The sequence below is a fragment of the Sarcophilus harrisii genome, chromosome 4 (genome assembly GCF_902635505.1).
Source record: "Sarcophilus harrisii chromosome 4, mSarHar1.11, whole genome shotgun sequence".
NCBI lineage: Eukaryota > Metazoa > Chordata > Mammalia > Dasyuromorphia > Dasyuridae > Sarcophilus > Sarcophilus harrisii.
In genome coordinates this window covers 331,824,077-331,845,607 of record NC_045429.1, presented here as the reverse complement: position 1 = coordinate 331,845,607, position 21,531 = coordinate 331,824,077, and the positions used below count along the sequence as shown (strand labels likewise).

Below are 21,531 nucleotides of genomic sequence, written 5' to 3'. Positions count from 1 at the left end.
TTTCTCCCCCAAATGCTCTAAAATTCTTGATGGGGGAAGGGAGGAGTTACAGAAAGGTATCTTTAAAAAAAAAAAAAAAAAAAAAAGGCAGATCCTCAGGGCGGGATTGGGATGGGGGTGGAACTATTTGGGATTTAAATAATTATGGTGAAAAAAGTCATAATGGAAGTAAGAGATAGAGTTAATTATTTTAAAACATAATTGTCTATGATTCTACTTTTACTTAGCACAGAGACCAGTGTGTTTGGGGTGAGATTTTTCTTTGAAGTGAGAGATAAGAATGACTATAACCACCTCAAAACCTATTCCTGTCTTACCTTCCATTTTACCTTTTACCATACAAAAGTTTAAGAACATCTCATTTGTGGAAACCAAGAAGGGAATGAAAGAGAGATGGGAGAAAGATGAGAAAAGAGATTGTTAGACCTGCTTCCCTGTCCAAGGAATTTGAGTATCTCAGAGAACTGAGCTATCTAGATCCCCTAAATCCCTCCATCAATAGAAAGAGATCAGAGTGATAGAAACTTGAAATAACAGTACAATGATGGTGTGAGGAATAGGTGGGTGGTGGGGTGGGGCAGAGCGGGAGAACTGAGGGAAAGGGTTCAGGCAGAGCAAAGGCCTTCCAGGTAAAGACAACTGTCCTTTGGAACGTGACTGAATGAGAAATCAAAATTTCAGAGATTTTATATTCTCCCACTCTCTGGCAGAAAAATAAAAGAACCTTTTGGGTGAAGGAAGTTAGAAAAGAAAGGAATGAAGAAAAGAAAGAAACATTTCGCCTGATTTTCTCTTCTTAACTATCTGTCCTTTCACCCTCTGGAAAACTCATGTTCACTTTCCTTGAAGGACTTTCAGGGAGTTTGTTCCATTTTCTCCCAGATTTCCAATTTAAAACATAACCACCTATTCCTACTTAGCACTCGGACATAAGACTATTGGACAGGTTCTCCCTGAACCGAAAGGTTTTCCTCCTTCCCTTGCGTTTCCCGCTTCCCCAGCCCCACTGGGCCCGAGGACCAGAGGGGTTCGTTCAGAATCAGAAAGTCTGTGCTTCCAAGCCTGAAAAGTCACTGGGAGTGACCCTGAAGGAACAGAAGTAGATTTGGGCAGGAGTATATAGGTTGAAGCAATAGAACTCTTAAGGCCGAAAGTTGAACCACACGAAACTAACCTCTAATAGCGCCCAGGGCCAAGTTGCTGCGGAACTCTAAAATAGAGCATTTTCTCCCAGGTCATTCATCTAGGTTAAGCATGGGGGAAATAACTTTCCTCTTCCCATGCTCTAGGCCGACGAACTACACAAATTTCTTTACTTTGAGGAAGAGGACTGACCCTAAATTTCTAGCACATAAATTTGCGATAATCCCTAGCCTAGAGTCTTCCACCGTCAATCTCATTCGAACTTGCTCCCCAAGTTTGCGGGAACTTTGCTGTTTCTGTCCCTATTTAAAAGCTAGCCGAGTATTTCACTCTCAAAGTTGACGTGGCGAGGGAAAAGCTCCCCCCAAGCGATCGAAAGACACTCCCCCAAACAAACAATTGACAACGCCCCAGATTTTGGATCTTCACAGAGGCCCCCTCCCTCCTCTGGCTCGCCTACCAGTTAGGAGTGGGGGCAGAACAAGGCCAAACTGCCCCGCAATAACACTCAACAGCCGTGAAAGCTACCCTTCCCCCACCCTCTTCTCATCCAACCCCCAAGCCCCAGTTGCCCTAAAACACCAGGGAGAGAGGGAAAGGAACTGGACTTACTTTGGCGAACGTTGGGCCTCGGGCCTCCCTCTGCTGCCGCCGCCGCTGCTGCTGAGGCCGGGCCCTCAGCTCCTCTCAGCTGGGAGAGAGCTCACCTACCTCTGCCCCCTTCCCCGCCACTGCGAGCAGTTAAAGTGTCACTTACATTCTCGAGAATGTGAAATATACCGCGCGGTGTCAACTCCCCAAAACCATAAAACTAACTTTATGGACCTCACGTGACTTTCTCGAGCCAGTGAGGGGTATCTGTCTGACTTCTCGGCGATTTTTACGATCTAACTTCGAGATAAAACCCCTATCCATTTGACATCTAAATGTCATAGCGACTTTTGGGATAGTTTGCTAACGATAAAGGAAAAAAAAATAAAGGGGGGGAGGGAAAAGGGGGGCGAACAGACGCTCCTGGACTCTCGACCGGTCGCCTCCCTAGCTCTCCCTCCCCCCTCCTCCCAAGTCCTGTAAGAAGTTTGGCTAAGAAGGGAGAGATTGAGCTGGGTAAGTGATCTGACTCGACTTTACTTGCGGCGGGAGGAGGCTGTCGTTTGGAAGCTTGAGACAGCACTGGCTCTGGGCCAGCCAAGGCTGTGGCAGGGTATGGGAGGGATAAGAGGGGTACCCCCTACTCATCAGGAGTGAGGGTACTATGTAAGGTACCTTGGTGGGGAGAGGAGGGAGAGAGAGAGAGAGAGAGAGAGAGAGAGAGAGAGAGAGAGAGAGAGAGAGAATTAAGGTAAGGGTAGGAGAGATGGGAACAACGAAGAGATCACCATTTAAACCTAATGTAATTTCATTTGGTGGATGGCAAATGATCATGGGATTTGGGGATTAATATTCGACCACATTTTGTTACCCCTTTTCCCAAGTCAACCCCAAAAAGGAGCAGGGCCTCAAGTCAGAAGATTTAGGCCTAAATTGAGTTTCCTGAGGATATTCAAAGAGGACTTTTTGGAGATAAGTTAGTGAAAGAATCCAGAGGGACACTCCTGACCCTCATTCTTGCTAGTAGATTGGGTTTGTCTTTTGGGTGCCTTTCAATAGTCAAGCAGGGAATAAATCTGTCTTTCAGCTATCAGAGAGGGAAGAGATTGGTACTGAGCATAAATAAGTGGGGGACAGTGTTTGGGGTTGAGGAAAGGGACAAGGGAAAAAACCCTTCTCACACCAAACCAGAGAAAGAGTATTTGGGGACCATTTTGGTGGGTTTTGGTTTTTATTTTTCTGGAGCCAAAAAGAGAGGCCCAGACAAGAAAAGACAAGGATGAGGGAGGTGGAGTAGGAGAGACATTTATTCGACTTCAAGAAAAGCTACAAACAAATACAAAAAGCTTATCACTGAGACGGTCCGGCAAAGACAGATTTCACACAGAACACATCCACTCGCCTGACTACAAATGGTTTTGGGGGCAGAAGGATTGGAGAGAGGTGCACCCGAACCTAAATTTTCCAATATTTACACACCCTGGGGTCTTGAAGATTGGCCTAATATACACCTAGATTTTCCATTTGATCAGACTTCTCCCCCTCCCTTATTTTTTTTTTTTTTTTTTTTTTTTTTTTTTGTCTCCTCTCAAAGTCGTAGGCCCGGGTTTTTTCTGCTGAGACTAAGACTTGCACCTTAATATCCGTCTTCTCACCAATCCTAGGCCTATCCCTCTGTCTCTGTCCTACCCAGGATTAGGCAGAGAGTGAGACCCAGGCCTGGAAAGGGGAGGAGGAAGGGAGAGAATCAAGAAATATATATATAGATATCTATCTATATAGAGACAGATATCTATATATATATCTTTCCCCCCCTAAATTGGCAGTTAATTTAAGATTATTTTCCTCTGATCCCCATTGAACGTCTCTCTCCCATCCCAGGCCCCCACCTAGACCCAACTGCAGTTCAAGTACAGAGATTTCAAGTTATAAACGCAAATGCATCCATCCTCCTTTTATAAATAAGTTAGAACACAGAAGGGGGAGGGGTATTCACATTTAAACATGCGAGTTTCTTTCCTTTTGGGGGGGAGAAGCAATCACGGACACGAACATTCAGAAACACTGATAGGGTAGAGGAGGGCGTGGGTGGGAAATAATAATTATTAATTATAATAACAATAATAACCAGTCCAAGGAGCTTGTGGAAAGATAAGGAAGGGACGGGAGGACCTAAAACCGAACGAAAAATCTCAAGCCATAGCAACGCTGTGGCGCGTTCGCTTCTACCGCGTTAGGAATCGGTTCTAAATCCACAGAGAGCGACAGAAAGGAAGAGGCCGGCGCCTGGAGACTGACTGTGTGTGGAGGGATTAGGAGGTGGGGGTATTGGCTGTGGGTTTGGGCTCCTCCAGAATTTAGGGCTGGAAGGCGCTGCCGGCCGTAGCCAAACTCATGCTCTTCAGTTTGTTATCTTTCTTCCATTTCATCCGGCGGTTCTGAAACCAGATCTTAATCTGCCGCTCGGAGAGGCAGAGAGCGTGGGCGATTTCTATCCTCCGCCGGCGGGTGAGATACCTATTGAAGTGAAACTCTTTCTCCAACTCCAGGGTCTGGTAGCGAGTGTAAGCGGTCCGTGCCCTTTTCCCATCCGGGCCGGTCATATCTGGAGCAGACAGACAACAGGGCAGCGAGACTACAAGGTTATTCCGGTTTAGGGGAGGAGATATCTTGGGGTGGGGGGGAGTGAGACAGACTAGCCCTAGTGTGCCCTGCACCCCAGCTCACTAATACCTCGAAACTCCTTCTTCCTCCCCCCCCCCCAGACGCCGAAATCCTGGCTTGTTTTCAGCGCCGCTCCCCCCACTCCAGTATCCATTTCTGCAGGCGAATTAAGCTTGCTTTGTCTACTGCCTCACTCCCCTCTCTCTGCCTCGCCTTTTGCCTGGGTTTTCGTCCTCAGCTGGCCCCGAAGACAGGAGACAGCCGTACTTTTGCCTTGATAGTGCCATTTTATCCCTTCCTCCCCCCTCCCTTGACTCCGTCTTTCTCACCGGGCAACAATTCACCTAATATTGGGGGGGGGGAACGGTATGAGATGATTTCATAGGCAGCATCACCCCCACTCCTCTACACCAAGAAAATATGGCCAGAAGAAAAGAGGAACCCAACCTATGAAAATAATTTTTTTTAAAATACACTCTTCCCCAGGAGAACCTCGTCTGATTCTCTCCCCCAGGCTACAGGGATGTCCTCGAATCCTTACTCCTTTAAAATATATTTAAAACATATACCTATATATTAAATTAATATTATCTCATTTTCCCTCAAACATAAGAGCCAGACAACAAACAAGATTTTCTTCCCACCCCTCAAGGAAAAACAAAAAAGCGAAAATATACCGTGGCTAATGTGCAGCTTCCTCATCCAGGGAAAGATTTGTGGAGTCTGTCCCTCCGTTGTCGCTGTGGAGGTCGCGATGGGTTCTGTCTGGGCTCGGCTTAAATTGCTGTTATTTAACTGGTTTGCTTCTTCGGGCTCCGAGGACGCGCTGGTCTCGTCTATTTCTGTAAAATTGGTGTTGGAACTGGCAGAGGTCGCCTGGTCAGAGGGGGACGAGGCGGAGGGCTTGCCTCCGTGGTTGTCGCTGTTGGAGCAGGGCAGGGACTCAGGAGAGGACAGGGAGCAGCTTGAAGCCTGCCTGAACCGGGACTCCTGGCCCGGCGAGGGGAAGGCACGCGAGGTCTCCCCCACCGCCCCAAAGTGGCTGGAGGAGGCTGAGGAGCGGTTGATGCTGAGATCCATCCCATTGTAATTGTAGCCGTAAGAGCTGGTATGCATGGTAGCAGAATCCCTGTAAGAACCGTTCAAAGAGCTGCTACTGCCATAATTTAGCAACTGATAGTCCGGGCCATTTGGATAGCGCCCCGAGAACGAGTTTACAAAGTAAGAGCTCATTTGGGTTATTTTGGAGGGCTTGATTTGTGGATCGTGGTCGTTATAACCCTGTGCTTCACGATTTATGATGTATTAATGAATTATAGCAATGCACTGTACTTCGTTTTGCTATGTATGCGGCCAAATATGGGGGGGGTAAGAAGGGGGGATGGGGGGGCGTTGGGGAATCACGTGCTTTTGTTGACCAGTCGTAAATTCTCGCTGATGACCTCAAGAGGTAATTCATGCTCTATGGTTACAAATAATGACGATCTGAGAATCGTTAGGGCCGATTCAATGCAAGCCTTCCCCCAAAAAAAAAAAAAAAAAAAAAAAAACCGAAGAGAGAAACAGGGAGAAGGTTCGAGGCAGCCTCTTAGCATAGCGCGCCACCTCCCGGCGATAGTCGGAAGTGCAGTCAGCGGCAGCGATGGCGGCTGCCTTCCTCCCTTGAGGAAAGAGGAAAAGGGACTGAGAAAAAGAGCAAAGATGGGGAAATACAATCATTTGAGAGTGGTGTTGAGTTGACCCTTCCTACAGGAGGGCATTACCCCATCTTATGTTATCTCCCCCTTTTAAAATGTATGAAGCTCAAAATGCTAACTCATTCTTGTCTCTTAGTCCCCTAACTCCCGTGCTTTTTTTTCCCAGTGGGGGAAGGGGAAATGTGCGTGAAATAACTATTTCAACCGATTTTCCATAAGACTCCAAGAGTGGGAAAACACAGACTTGGTCTTGGTTCGAAATCTCAAGTATTAGCGTAGACATGGAAAATGATCTGGAGTCTATAGAAGGGATTTTCAGAAGAGCAAGCAAGCCCTTTTACGTCCCAGGAAAACCTGGGACTTGACTCTTGTCCTCTATTCTTACCCGAAACTCCAATCCTGTCCAGGGGAAGGGAAAAGGTTAAATAAAGAAGCAGGTCGAGTCATTTGTGAAGAAGATGGCAGGGAGAGGTTGGAGAATAGTGAGAGAAGTAAATGAGAATGAATTTGGATGGAAGAATAACGATTTCAAAATATAAATGCTGGTGGAACCTCTAGAGGGTAAATTGGAAGAGAAAAGAAGGGCTGAAGATTGAACCCCACTTTTAGGCCTAAAAATGGTTCCAGGACTATCTTTCCTTTCCTATCTACCCACAATCCAGGAGCTTGGCAGAATTGAGCTTGTGGACTCCTGCAATGCTTTGTTGAATTTCCAGACAGTTTTGGATTTTCAGAGCTTGCCTGCAAATAGTAATCACATGCCAAATTGAAAGTGACACAATTATAATAATTAGGGACTCTGAAAAGAGCTCCAGCGATCACAAAAATGCCCTAAAGCTGGGGCAACTCCTTCCTGCCTAGATTGCGAAAGGAAGAAAGAAAGAAAGACTGGGGGAAGAAGAGAGAGAGAAGAGAATGAGGGGAGGAGAAGGAAGGAAGGAAGGAAGGAAGGAAGGAAGGAAGGAAGGAAGGAAGGAAGGAAGGAAGGAAGGAAGGAAGGAAGGAAGGAAGGAAAGAAGGAAGGGAGAAAGGAAGAGAAGGAGAAAGGGAATGAACCATTTCCATTTGGGGGCAGGAAGAAAATGACTAAGTGTTTTATGAGGGATCAGAGGACAATTTTTTTCTTCTCTCTTTCCTATCACCTTCCCTGTTCACCCTCTTCTCTAAGACACGGGTAGAAAAATCATAGTGAAGCTCTCCCAGCCACCCGAGCTTCCTGTTTGCAGTTCGTAGCTAAATTGACTGCTCTGACCGGGAACTCAGGAGAAAAGCAGAAACCAAAGCCCCTACACCAAACCTCAGGGCCAGGCAGGCAAGAAATCAGCCTTTCCATGTCTTCTCTGTGCGTCCTCAGACTGGGGAAGAAGGAGGAGAGTGGGTGGAAAAAGAACAACTCAACTCACGAAGCTGTTTTTATTACGAGGGCCCTGATCCTCTCCGCCCAGATTTCAGGGTTCTGAATCTGCCCCTGGGTTCGTAACAAAAAAGTAAGTAAGAAGAGAGAAGACGAGGAGGGCGAATGTAGGGAGTGAGGTTGGACAGTCATTGACAGAGGCCCCGAGGTTTGAGAAAGCGAAAGAGAACAGATGTTATAAAGATGTAGCTCCAGCATTGGCGAGCCTTCCTCGAAGTCTTGGGGGAATCATCCCCCTTGCTCCTCGGATTTGTAATGTAAATGGGAGGGTTCCTTAACTCAATTGTCCGGATGGAGATAAAATAGGGGAGCAAAAAAGAAAGGAGATAGCGGGACTTCAGGTTGTGAATTCCACCCCGAGTCCGGGATTATCTTGGAGCTGATGTGAAATGTGACTAGAAGAAACGGGTCATTGAAAGGAGGTTCAGGGAATGGAACTGAATATATCTGTTTCAACTGTAATTTCCGAATTCTGTCTTGCCCAGATTACCGGCCTGATACAAGCCAAATGAGTGACCCCGCAGGAGAATCTGGGCGTTACATCGGGGTTTATTTGCAACCAGTCGGCGGCCCACTGAGACTGTCTTCAAACGGTTTGAGGGCTATTTTTCCCCGGAAAGAAAGAAGTGGGAAGGGTGGGGTGGGGATCAAAGACCGGCCGAGTTTTCACATTTTTATTATTATCATTAATATTAATAATATTATTATTATTATGATCGCAGTATTTCACGTCGGAGAGCTAAGACAAAACTACAAACACAACACATAGAAAAATTAATAAAATAGAACTTTGTTTTTCTTCTGCGGCTGCTCCTCTTCTTCCTCCTAGGTAGTCTGTGCTCCTTCCAGTGGATTAAGGGGGGAAGGGAAGAGACGACAGGTCTGGGGAACAGGGGGAGGCCCCCCCCAAAGACCTCCCCTCTCAAAAAGGAAACCAAATCTCTAATTCAACCGTGCATGAGACACTGTACAAAATGAAGACAAGACACGGAAAACAGCGATTTGCTTTGCTTCCGGGAAACACAATATGAGCTAGTTCCTTTCGGTCCTCAGCCGAATACACAAACTAGGAACCCCAGGTAGCTTTCGTGGGAGGGTTAGAGATGTAAAAGATGGAGAGGAAGCTGTGGAATGGGGGGGGGGGCCTATCTGTGGCTCTAGTGGCTAGCAGCTGACGGGAGAATCTTCAGGGCGGGAGTTCCACAGGGAATGGAATTAGTCCGGCTTCTCTCTGAGGTGCTTAAGAATCTCTCAACCACCCCCTTCCTGCTCCCTCCCACGAAGGCATCTGATAACATGATGCTTATTTTCGTTTCCCCCACTTCAGCCACCTCCCCTGCCATTCCTCTTCACTTTCCTTCCCTCCCTCCCTCCCTCCGTCCCAGTCCTTCCTGGAGATCACTCTGTGGGCTTTTCTTCCTCTGCCTCTGGGCTGAGCTGGGAAGAATTGAGCATCTTATTCTCCTTTTTCCACTTCATTCGACGGTTCTGGAACCAGATTTTGATCTGTCTCTCCGTCAGGCAAAGGGCGTGGGCGATCTCGATGCGTCTCCTCCGGGTTAGGTAACGATTATAGTGGAACTCCTTCTCTAGCTCCAGGGTCTGGTAGCGGGTGTACGTCTGACGACCTCGTCGCCCGCTGGGACCAAAAGAAGAACCTGTTACGTGGAAAAACAAAATTAGGACACGGGCACCCTCTCTCCATTCTCTTCCCCCCAGTCCTCTCTGGGGACCCTGACTTCAGAGAAGTGGAGTTGCCTTCTCCGCTGGCCCTGACATGTTTCCTCCTCCTTCCTCAGGTCATCTCCCTCTCCACCTACCCTCTAACCTTCTAGACTCATTGGTTTGCTCTCCGTTTCTTCTTCCTCCCCTCACTTTAGGAAGTTTGTCACTTTGGTGGCCGTGGGGGGATCCTATCTAAGGTTACAAGGCTGCTGAGGAGGGACGGGGAGAATTAGATACGCGCTAGCCAGGTGTTTGCACCTCTTCCATCCCTCCACCTCTTCCATTTCACTTCCAGATGGCTAGCCTCTCCCCCTCCCAACTGGTGATAGATTTGACTATTTAATCCACAATGACGTGAATCGATCCGTGATACTCTGCATTAATGGTCCAACACTTTCGTGTCCTGCTAATGGACATCAATTTGAGACTTAAAGACAACAAATAATCTGATCTGATACAGATCTCTCTTGTGTCTCTCCTTATCCCTTGATGATGAGGAGACAGACTTTCTGATACACCTCCTCTACCTTTGCTCTCTAGAATTACTGCTACACTCTATGGAGCACAGATCCCCTAGCCTCAAGCTTCTCTTCTTCAGTTTTCACTGATTGCCTCCCTCCCGCTCATTCCATTTCTATTGGGGCCGGCTTATGTGGAAGTAAGAGAAGAGGGTAGTGACAAAGGTGAAGATGAGAAAGGCAGGTAGCAGGGACCCTTTCCCCTTTCCTCCTCAATGGTAATCTTCCCTTCTCTACTCTGCGACTCCCCCCGACCCTGACCCACTGTCTCTCTAGCTGCCTAGGAAGGGAGAGAGTACAAACTTTAGAACTCCAACTATGAGAAGAGGGAGAGAGAGACCCATCTTCACTGTCTACCTGGAACCCCTCCCCCTCAAAACACACCTTTCAGTGGTAATCCCCTGGCCCAAGAGGGAGGGGGTAGTGGTGAATCCTTGATAAGAGCCCCGGGTTGTTTCCTGTTCCTGTGGGGAGGGACAGGACTCGACAGGCCTAATCAGGCTAAAGGGTCAGAGGGAGGGAGAAAAGTATTGAAAAGCCTCACTCACTGTTGCATGAATTCATCCGCTGCATCCAGGGATAGACAGGCGTGGAACACTTCTGCTCCTCACTCTCTCCGAAAACATTTTTGTCTTGGGCGCAGTCGGACTTCCTCGGCTCGGGGTGGAAAGGGGCAGGCTCTTCGCCGTTGGAGAGGGCGCAAGCCGACTCTTTCTCCCTATAGAAGCCGGCTGGCCCGTAGTCGCAAGTCGTAGTCCGAGCGTAGCCTCCGCTCGCCGGTGGGTAGTAGGAAGAAGAGGCAAAGCCCTTGTCCTGGACCGCCCCGGTTCCATATGCTGCGGGGTAGTGTCTTAAAGGATCCGCATAGCCCGAGGAGTACAGCGGTAGCTGACCCAGGAACGACTCCTGTCCGTTGGACAGAGTAACCGGGAAGGTGGAGTTCACAAAATAGGAACTCATTGGGAGGGGAGGCGCGGCTGGTGCTGCTGAGCGGGCTTTTATGATTTGTTGTGTTTTATAGTCCGAGCGCCTTAGCTATTAGTAGTATATCCGAGATTGGGTTTTAGCTGAAGGGGGATGGCGAGGTGCCAGTGAGGGACAGAAGGAAATACAACCATATGATCAAACACTGACCAATAGCAGAAGCAGGAATTGCCAAATAGCACCCATGAGGAGCAGGGCTCGCACGAGGGACCCCGGCGCACAAACCTATCAACCTCTTTTTTCTTCTTCTTCTCCTTCTCCTCCTCCTCTTCCTCCTCCTTCTCCTCTCTCTCTCTCTCTCTCTCTCTCTCTCTCTCTCTCTCTCTCTCTCTCTCTCTCTCTTCCTCTCTCTCTGTCACTCTCCCTTTTGCTCTCACTCAACAACAGAAACAGAACGCACCCTTCCCCACCTACGTAGGAGCTGCGAAAGAGACGTCTGTTGCCGCTAAGAGGTGGGGGGTGGGGAGGAGGTATAAGGAAGGGGGGCTTGGAACAGAGACTACCCCCCCATTTCAGAATGATGAAATAAATATATTCTTGCTCCTGTTCCTCCCCTTCCTCTCCACCAGGCGAGATGGGGAAAAGTTAATTGTTCTAAGAAAAGTTAATCCCTGAGGTCCTCCTGACCCACGTCCCCCCAAGGGGAATATGTGGGGAGGAAAGGTTTGAGTACCCCGTTGAGATGGACTGAAGAGAAAAGGTTTTATTCTTTTTTCTCTTTCTTCTTCTTCTTTTTTTTTTTTTTTAATGGAGATAGGAGAGAGCGGAGTTCTCAGCTGTCTAATTAGCTTCGCTCTCAGGAAAAGAAAGAGGAGGGGGGGAAAACCACGGCCCTGGTTTCAAAAATCGTCTTTCCTGTTTATCTGATCGCCAGCTCTCAACCTAGCTCTGGTCTCGAATTCCTGCTTCTCCCCAACTCTTTGTGTGTTGGGGGGCTGGGGGAGTGGAGACAGCCAGTTGGAGCCCAGATGCTGGGGGTGGGAAGGGAGAGACGAAAGGGTGAAGAAGATGCGCTCGGTGGGGGTAGGGGAATGTAAAACACCAAAGGGTACCCCGTCCTGAACTGTACCTTTTCGAGTTTTTACTATGCCCTCTGAGTCGCAGTCTCCCATCACCCTAAAGTGGTGGGAGTCTCACAGAGATATGTTTCACTGTCCTTTTTAGCAAAGGTAGGGGGACTGGAAGTAGTAGTGTTCGATTTTCCCCTTTCCATAGTCTGGAATTAGAAGGCAAGCAGGGAACCCTTTCCTGGATTTTATCTTTCTGTTCCAGATTCTGTCCTTCGTCGTTCCTTCCTACCTCTCAAGAAAGTTATATATTTGGCCCATAAATTCTTACCCCCCAAAAAAGTGCTTTGAAAAAGCTCAGGGCATTAGAATTTTTTTTAAAAGGTCAATAAAATGCTCACAATTTCCCGCCACTTGGTCTTGTCTCCTCAAATTCTTCCGTGCTCCTAGGGGACAGGGAATTGCTGCAACCAAACCTCCTCCTCCTCCTCCTCCTCCGCCTCCAGTTTTCTCGGAGGACTGGTATAAATTTTAGAAAATCTGTCCTCTGGCGTTTTGATTGTTTATGGTGAAGGAGGAGAGGTAGGGTCCGCAATTTGGACTAATCTTATGAGGACTAAGCGAGAAAATAAACTTTTGAATTTCCCCTCCCTAGCCACCCCAAGTTATCTATCCCCAGCAATTTCAAATCCCTTTTGGGTCTATCTGCCTCTCTCAAATTCTCCTCCATGCCCTTTAGGGTATGAAACCCCAAAAGCTTGCTCCCCTACCTCTAGACATTGAATATTGTGTCCCATCCCTATCTCCTCTCCTTCTCTTCAGAGAAGCTGAGAATTTGTAAATCTGGACATATATTACAGAAATTAATAAATTTTAAAACATTGTGGTTACCCGAAGAATGTCACTCTTGTCACAGACAACAGCTCTTCGGGCGTACGGGCCACCCTAGACAATCCGGGAAAAGAAGCCTAGATAGCAGAGAGTGAACTCAGCTTATCTTTGCTTAACTGCCTAGCCTCTAGTTCGCCTCTCGTCACGGTCTCGCTTTGTGTGGAAACCGGACCTTCACCCAAGTAAAAGCAAACGTTTAGGCAAGGAATGGGGTGGCAGAGGACACCGGAGAAAACCATGGACCACAGGGCTGATTTAGTGTGTGGGAGGTGGAGGGAAGGTGTAGAATAGGTGGAAAAGTTAATCAGAAGAAAAGCGGCAGCAGAGATATCAAAGAACTAGAGAACTTCCAGGCTTCTAAACCCGATTCCCCACCACCACCACCACGCTCTCTAGTTTTTTGGTCCCCAGCTCCAGTTTATCATTTTTATAAGAGTTAGAAATTTTAAGGGAAAAAACAAAACAAGATTTGTCGAAAGGTGGAGGGGGGAGGGACTTAGAAGATAGTTATCGATCTGACAGCCCCATCAGTACTGGACAGTAAGTTCCTGATAATTTAGATAAAGTGAGAAACTAACCTAAACTGATTTTTCTACTTGAGAGTGATGAGAACTATTTGAGTTTCTGGAGAGTCAGAAGAAGATGCTGTATGTTCTTCTTCCCCTCTCCTTGCAAAGACCACCTGGGATTGAGGACAGTTCCACCGACTGCAGCCCTCTCTCTAGCCTTTTCTCTCTTAATTTATTATCGTTCGAAAGCATTGAGGTTCGGTCTCCGCAGCTTGTTGGGAGGTAATGGCTTGTTTTCTGGGAGTTGTGAGGACTGGAGGAAGAGGGAGGAAGAGCCGGGAAAATTCTAACATTAACAACAGCAATAATCTTTAAGTTTCCCCACGACTCTCGCCAGTTGCCTGTCGGGCTGTCAGCCGCAACTGCCGGGGTCCAGGGGCGCCTGGAGCCGGCCATGAAAGAAAATTGCGGCTCATTGCTCTTATCTAAGCCGAGAGGTATTTATGGGCGTTTATTCGTCTGATCCATTTGTTTGGGATAAAGACCAGGCCGGGAGTGCTTGGTCTGAGCCGCAATAGGCTCTGGAGCCAAATCTTAGTGGATCTGTTTGTAGCTGTGTCGATCTGTCTGTAGATTCGAATGCATAAGTAAATAGACAAGAACATACATTTGCGCCTGTTGAGAGTATCTCTACGAGTCTGTAGCTCAGTCTACAAACGTGTACAAAACAATAAATGTGTGTGTCAAAATCTAAAGTATACACACAGGCTGCATACATGCACCTGGGGGGGGGGGGGGGGGGGGGGGGGGGGGGGGAGGAGGAGGGTATCTTATTGGAGTCCGTTGACCTTTTAAGGGAACATAAGTAGATTTCAGGGGGTCTATGAACTTTGGTCAGGGAAAATCCATCATTATTATTAATCTCTAATTTCGCATTTCCTACAATTATTTAAAACCATTATTATGCGAAGGAGTCCATAGGCTTCCCCAAACTGCCAAAGAATTGGCAGAAAAAGATTTAAAACCTCTAGTCTATCTTATAATATCTATCTAATATCTAATCTATTTTATAATCTTATAATATTATCATTTACCTAATTGTGCTATCTAGAAATGTTCAGGGTTAATTTTGAATCTAGTATACTATGATCAAGCATTTGTGTCTCCTGTTAGTTTCTCCTGATTGGGCTTCTTTGGTATAAATTTCTTGCCCTTTAGAAAAGGAGGAAAGTATATATTGAAATTGAAAAGACTGCCAGTCACCTCCTCTTGAGTCACTAGATTTCTCCAGGATATCTAACCTTTCTTGAGGGACTTTAATTAGATTTTTAGTCACCCATCCCATCCCCCAATACTACTTTTAAACTCAAGGGTAACTCTAGATTACAATAGAATATGTAAATTTTTGGAATGAGAAAACAGAATAGCACAGAAAAATATCAGATAAGAGTTTTCCATAAGATTGCCCAAAATGGAAAATGGCCTAATTTGCATTATGGAAATTGGTAGTAAGAGTCTTATTTTCCTGGGGGTTCTTATGTGATGCTCATCCCTTTCTCTCTTTTTTCTCCCCTCTTCCAGATTGTTCCAAACCCCAAAGTCACAGCTATGAGGCCTTCTTCACCTCCTGACCTTCAATCTCATCCTCTTCTTCACTCTCACTCTCATTCTCACCTTCATCCCAGACTAATCCTGGAAGTATAATCTGAATTTTCCTTTCCAGAAGAAAAGGAATGGGGCTTTTAAGTCTGCTAAAGTCCCTCAGCCCCCTCAAGTGAGAACACAGCGGTGTCCTTAAATCAGGGGACTTATTGAGGCCATAAAGACTACTCATATGAACAAGGCTCTTGAAAGAGCAGAGGCTCTAGTTAGAGAGCCCTGGACAACCGAAGAACAACAAGGGTACCCCTTCCAACAGTTCATACATGGAAAATTCCTACAATTTCTTCCTCTTCTTCTCTGTTATTTTGGCTCCTCTTGGTTAAGATAATTGAGATCCTAAATTACTTTATTCTGAAGTATTACTGATATTCTCTAACCCTTGAAGTTTGGGGGAAAAGAATTTATCACAGCTACCACCCACCCCTCATCCCCCAGAGCTAAGGCCCTGGCCAAGTACTAAGGGGCAGATTGCACCTTGAAAGGAAGCAGGCAAAGCTTGCTCTGTGGCAGTTGTGAAAGGCCTGAGCTAATCAGTAACTCAAGAGATTGGAGCAAAAATCCAAAAGTGCTCATATAAACATTGCTTCCCCTCACCCTAATAATGCCTTTGGCAAAAATACTTCTCAGTTAAGGGGAACAAGTTTCTATGGGAGGGAGGGGATGAGCAAGTTATTTATTATAAATTTCTCCCCTCATACAAGCAACTATACACACATATACCAAATGCATTTTTCTTAAACACAATTTGCATTCATTTCGACTTCTAGAGGGATATGAGGGATGAGTGGAGGCTGTAGACAGCGATGCACCATTTTAAACACCAACAATTGCCAGGAAACTATGTGTTATTCTGCCCGCCCGCCCCCCCCCCCCAAGAACCAACCAAGGGGAAAAAAAAAAAAAACCCAGTCTATCTTTTGACAACCAACTGTAACTGCCCTGGGCCAGTAACCTTCAGAGGAGCTCCCTTCTTCCTGGTTTTGGCCCACTTGGCCAGCACGAAAATTAAATAAACCTTCAGCAACTGAATATCAGTCAACCTCTGATTACCCCTCTCCTCTCAACCTGCACCAATACTAACTTCCATCCAGTAACATTCCAGTTCTTCTGTCCTTAATTTTCAAACTCCTCTGTCTCTCTGTCTTTCTCTCTCTCTCTCTCTCTGTCTCTCTCTGTGTGTCTCTCTCTGTCTCTCTCTTTTTCTCTCTCTCTCTCTGTCTTTCTCTCTCTCTCTCTCTCTCTGTCTCTCTCTCTCACACACACACACACACACACACATATACACACAAACACATACTCTCTAGCACTCTCTCATCCCCTCCTCAATCTAACATTATTCCCCTAATTAACCCGTGTCAAGGAAATGAATTTCATAGACAGTCGTAATTTGGATTGTACTGAGGTAAAGGCCAGAAGGAAGGAAGAGATCCCTTTGCATTAGGAAATAAATAGATGGGGGCATCGTAAATAAATGAAGAGGGGGAAAGAATGTGACGGAAAGAGAGGGGGGAGGGAGGAAAGGAAGGAGAGAGAGAGAGAGAGAGAAAGAGAGAGAGAGAGACTTAGTTTGTTTTGTGAAGAAAATAAACAGAAAAGGGAAGAAGCGGAAATCTCAACACCCGTAGCAGCTTCCACTTGAGTCCAATAGTTTCAACGGAATTTAGGGAAGGCAAACTATCTTAAATAGCGGGAAACTGTCTCTTTCTGGACAGTAGATGGCAGCAAACTGCATAATTTGGGCCAAAGCGAACTGTTAAAAGAGCGATTTATAACCCACCAGGGCTTCCAGAGAAAAAGACCTTCCGTTGCGCTGTTTTTTTTTTTTTTTTTTCCTTCTTTAAAATATACAACAAATACTGTGCTTATAAGCCGAGAGTTCCTGTGCCAACCACTTACCCTGCTTATCGGACAAACATTCAGTCGACCTGGGCCACCAGAGCAGCATAGAGGCGCACCTCAGGCTGACCAATCCCACTCTTTAATATCTCTGCTGCCACAAGTGGCTACCCGCAGCTCTCTTTTTGGGGGTTCCCTGAAGTGCGATCGGGACACAAATATTCTCGTCTTTTCTCATTTTCTTTCTCCCCAATTGAACAAGAAACTCAAGGTAGCCAGGGAAATACCCTGTGTCTAGTCTTGAGGAATGAGGTGATGAGGTTGGGAGGAGGGAGTGCATACCGCACACCCAAAGACCACACTAACTTCCAATTCATCCTGGCCTCCAGACTCACACGTCACATGGCACGGTTCTCTCTAGCTTCCGTACTAAGAGCCCCCAGATGCCATTTTTTTTAATGCCTCAAGCCTCGAGTCACACCTCCCTCGACCCCAGAGCTATTTTCAGAACCCCCTTCACTTAATCTGATCTCCCTATTCCATGACGAAAGACGTATTTCGAAAAATCGAAATCAAAAGCTACAAAGACAGTATTCCTGCCTAAAACTGAGAGACAGACGGAAAAGTCGGAATCCACCCTGATTTCCTGCCTCAGAGGTTAACAGACTTCACTTTGGCAAACCGAGCATTTATGTCTCTAGCTACTTTAGCTATAGAAACAGTTTTTAAAAAACAACCAAACATAACGTTCAAGCGCATGAAAATTTTAGAACTTAATGGCTTAGAAGACTAAAAATCAATATTTTCCACATACATATACACACACACCCGCAACAAATATCAACAAAATACCATATAATAAATAAGACAAGCATCATATAAGCAATAAAGTACACGGCATAGATCACAGAATAACTGGAGATAGTCAAAACCTTTGGAATACTGTGTTCGATTTTCTTTCAGTTCAGGTACCTCCTTACTGCCCTTCCCCCATCACCTTTAATGTCAGAATCTTCCCAGAAAGGAAATAATGAAGCTATTAATGTGAACTGTTTATTTCCCCCTTGTTTCTGTCTCTCTTCAGCAAGTTCCCCACCCTTAGAGAGGGTTCCAGCTCCTGCCGCCCTTTTCCGAATCAGGGCCTCCAGGGATCTTCCCCAATCCAGCCTGTTTCCCGTGCCAAGTCCACCTGGACGCTTTGAAAACCCAGCTTCAGAAAAGAAAACTCTACTAGTACAATTGAGGAGGGGGTGAAGGGGGATTTGAACCCTCACAAGCTATTGAGGTAAGAACTGGCAGCGCAAATCTCCCACTTAACCCTCTTTATATTCTTTCCCCATATTATTTTTTTCGACGATTAAAAAAAAATTCCCCCTCTTCTTCCTTTCACTATCTTTATTTTTGCTCCTTCCTTCTTTGATATCCGCCTTCCAATCTAGAATCGACCATTCCCTCTCTCTGAAAAAAAAAAAAATCCCCGGAAATTGTGTGCTCCATTTACCCTGAGCATGGGGGTTCAGATCCACCTTCGTAAAGAGGAGTGGAGGTGAGGGGATGGGGTTGGGCACATCAACAAGTTCAAAGAAAAAAAAATCATTAGAAACGAAAGGTAGAAAATCAAAACGTAGAGCATTCCCTTACCTTTGACGACCGCATATTTTTTTTTTCCCTGGGATAAAAGGGGTGTGGGGAGGGGGGGAGAAGCGTTCAGTTTATCGTTCAGCTTCTAGATAATATTGTCCCAACCTGAGAGCCGTCGCTTCCCTCTCTGTGACTTGGGAGAGAGCTCCTTGCGTTTCTGTCATTTGCATAGAAAATGGAGTAAGTTCTCGCTTTGAAAAATGGTATCAGGCTGCGGTCCGGGCAGATTTTCCATTTCCCCTCCATGGCTACTAAAAATCCCAAATCAGCAAGCAAATTAGCTGAGAAATTTAAATTATTTTGGTTCTCTGTCTTTTGTGTAATAATCACCCCCCTTCTCTCCCTCTCTCCCCCTTTTCTCTCTCTCTCTCTCTCTCTCTCTCTCTCTCTCCCCCTTTTTCTCTCTCCTTTAGCCCATTGAGCTGATATTCGAAGTAAAAAAATATATATAAAGAGACGAGAGCCCTAAAGGACGACACTGCTCCGACCCAAGGTGTGGTGTCCAAAAGAATACTGCATTATAACCACCAGGGAAATGATAAAAGTTCATGTTCGCGATTGCCCGTCCACATGACCGGCGCTGGCCAATCGCTGGATTCAACCACTCATAAACTTCTATCACAAAGTTGTAAATTTTCATAAAACAACAAGGAATTTATTGCATTTCTTCATGGCTGCTCCAACAGCAGTCCTTTTCTCCGTCGCCATCTTCTTTTCTCCTTCTTCTTTTTTGGGTCACCCCCAATAAAAAAAGGGGCGAGGATTTGGGGGAAGGGATTTAGAGTAAGGGAACACCAGGGGGGCGAGATGTGAAAGGAAGTCTCTTCTGCCTGTTCATGTTCCCTATGGATCCACCCCCATTACCAAATTAAAAACAAAATAAAATACACTACAATACACACCCAATTCTTTCTCATATATGTGTGTGTATATACATATATGTGCACACACCCATTTGTGTACATTGTTCGAGTTTACAATTCTGGAGGATAGTGAAAGCTTCAAAGGGCCACCGCACAGTATTCTAAATCCCCCTTTCTCTTGTCCTCACCCCAAATTCTGGTTATGGAATGCTAGCCAACAGGATGAAAACAGATGACAGAGTGAGTACCCCAAAGACCCTGTTCTCTCAATTTTAACCCAAATTCTCCCCTGCAGGAAAAGGAATACCAGGGATCGGTATAGAGATATATAGCGGCTTAGGCCTGATACCCCAAAATTATTTCATATGAACCCCTGAAATTCCCTTTAGGAGGTGGGACATAGACTAGGCAGGATGGCATTCAGGCAGCAGTGAAAAGACAAGATTTCGGGAAGAAATTCAGGCCTGCAAGTGAGATTTGGGAGATTTAAGAGATAAAATGGAAGATTCCTTTAAAAGAAAAGGCAATTTTAAAAAGGATGATTTAAAACAAGTGCATTCAAATATTCTTTCTTCTATTCTTCCCTGCTTTTCCTTTCTCTTCTTTTGGTGCTTTTGTGAAGCTGATATTTAAAAATCTATACAACTTATTAACACACCTTACAATTCGCATAGATGCCCGACACGTAGAGCACTGCTGGAGACCTCTGCTTGAGAATAATTACATTTCTTATTAAGAATAAACATATATGTGTATATATTATATGTATATCTCTAAATATCTTCATGTGGAAGGCCTCCCCAATACTCAGGGATTTTTTTCAGGATTTAGACCAGGAGGAAAACAAAGACCTTATTTCTCTTCTCTTTTTTCAGATAGATTTAAGAGAATACAACCGCGTTGGGGACCATCAGAAACAGAGCTGAGGAAATGGGGAGCCACTAGGAGCACGGAGGCCCTCCCTGACTGACGCATTGCGGTTGTCTCCTTGGTCTAAGGAATCCAGGCTCTAACTGACCTCCTCCTAAAAACCCAAGTCTACTAATTCCCACTTAGTATTTGCTTCCTCTTTCCTTACTCTCATTCCTCCTTTTATTTTCTTCTTTCTTTTTTTCTTGTTTCTACCCATTCCTCCTCCGCCCCCCCCCCCACACCCTCCTCCACACACACACACACACACCCTTGCCAATGGAAACATAATGAAATCAAATAAAAGAAATTAAGGCTGAAACAGAGCTTGCTCAGGAAGGCGGTTAATAAAAGAAAGCTGGTTTGAGGTACTTGATTTCCCCGTCTAATTGCCTTCATTGGTTTTCCTTACTTTGATGTGGAACAGGATTTGGTGCTAATAAAATAAGGACTTTCGGTCTGCAATAAACTCATCTCCACACAAAACCAACCAAGTTTCCTTCCCTGAATCATCCTCTCAAAAGTGACTTGGGGAGAAAAAACCCAACATATTTTTATTCTCTTACTGCCGCACTTTTCAGTCTCTCCCTTCTTTCCTTTAATGCTTTCCGAGGCCTAGAATTTAGTTTGTCCTTTCTTTTTTGTGTATTGCTATTGTTGCAATTTATTATTTTATTACTATTATCATCACCATCCTCAGACTTTGTTTAAAGTCAGAAAAAAAGCAAATAGCAACTGAGATAAAATATCGAATGTCTGGAAGGGAGAGCGGGAGGGTTAGCATTTAGTAAAAGAAAAAGGGAAAATGTAGGAGGAATTCCTTGTAAAGACAAATAGTTGCTTCTTAGGCCTCAGATTCAAAGAGAAAGGTATTTTTTAAAATATAAATACCAAGCCAGCTTCAGGAGAGGTGGAGGCTGAGAAGGCTGAACGGTCCAGCCATTTTGCAGCCTATGCATATTTGTAAAGAGTCGCAGAAAAATGGCCCCTTGTTTTTATTTTATTTTATTTCGTTTTGTTTTATTTTTTATTATATTTTTAATCCCTTCCAAACACGTAGAATTTACAGACGATCACGGCACTGCCACGAACAAGTACGGAATGGGGGAAGGGGGGGGGGGCCCGCGGGAAAATGGGATAAGAGAAACAGGTAAGAGAAATTGCTTTTCTTCCCGTTTGCTAAGTATTATATACACAGAGTCTCTAAACAGCTTTTTCAGAGTCCTCTACTCTGAAAGGAATGGGCACAGTTTCGGGAAGGGCAAGACTGGGATTTTGGGGAGGAAGGGTAAGAACCACGTATTACGCCAGACCCAAAGTCCACAAAGATACCGTTAAAGGGTAAATACAAACAGGAAGTTTTACAAAGACCTTACAATAGACCCACAATAGAAAAGAAACGGTATATTCCGAAAAGCTACATAACAGGTAGGTAGATATTACTCTCCTAATGTACAAAACAAACCCCGAATGGACT

The 21,531-nt window shown here is 45.5% G+C and overlaps 2 protein-coding genes and 1 long non-coding RNA gene across 3 annotated transcripts; 1 reads left to right on the top strand and 2 right to left on the bottom strand.

The window, feature by feature from the left end:
* The first annotated feature begins 1,896 nt into the window (after positions 1-1,896).
* On the top strand, positions 1,897-20,528 carry LOC116423300. Its single transcript, XR_004233852.1, has 3 exons — positions 1,897-2,250; positions 17,726-17,926; positions 20,021-20,528. It is a non-coding gene; the product is annotated as an uncharacterized LOC116423300 (long non-coding RNA).
* Positions 3,024-7,014, bottom strand: HOXB5 (homeobox B5). The gene is made up of 2 exons (XM_003768334.2): positions 5,076-7,014; positions 3,024-4,339 (listed from the first exon to the last, which is right to left on the bottom strand). Exons 1-2 carry the CDS (start codon positions 5,629-5,631, stop codon positions 4,092-4,094), a joined length of 804 nt encoding a protein of 267 aa, XP_003768382.1. The 5' UTR covers positions 5,632-7,014; the 3' UTR covers positions 3,024-4,091.
* HOXB6 (homeobox B6) lies at positions 7,106-11,042 on the bottom strand. Its single transcript, XM_003768358.3, has 2 exons — positions 10,301-11,042; positions 7,106-9,167 (listed from the first exon to the last, which is right to left on the bottom strand). Exons 1-2 carry the CDS (start codon positions 10,710-10,712, stop codon positions 8,908-8,910), a joined length of 672 nt encoding a protein of 223 aa, XP_003768406.1. The 5' UTR covers positions 10,713-11,042; the 3' UTR covers positions 7,106-8,907.
* Positions 20,529-21,531: the final 1,003 nt, after the last annotated feature.

Bases quoted from the DNA above. Each gene is read 5' to 3' on its own strand.
- HOXB6 (XM_003768358.3), bottom strand. From the start codon at position 10,712: ATGAGTTCCTATTTTGTGAACTCCACCTTCCCGGTTACTCTGTCCAAC. The intron at 9,168-10,300 runs GTGAGTGAGGCT...TCCACGTAACAG, and splicing joins GCGGATGAATTCATGCAACA to GTTCTTCTTTTGGTCCCAGC.
- HOXB5 (XM_003768334.2), bottom strand. From the start codon at position 5,631: ATGAGCTCTTACTTTGTAAACTCGTTCTCGGGGCGCTATCCAAATGGC. The intron at 4,340-5,075 runs GTATATTTTCGC...TGTCTGCTCCAG, and splicing joins GAAGCTGCACATTAGCCACG to ATATGACCGGCCCGGATGGG.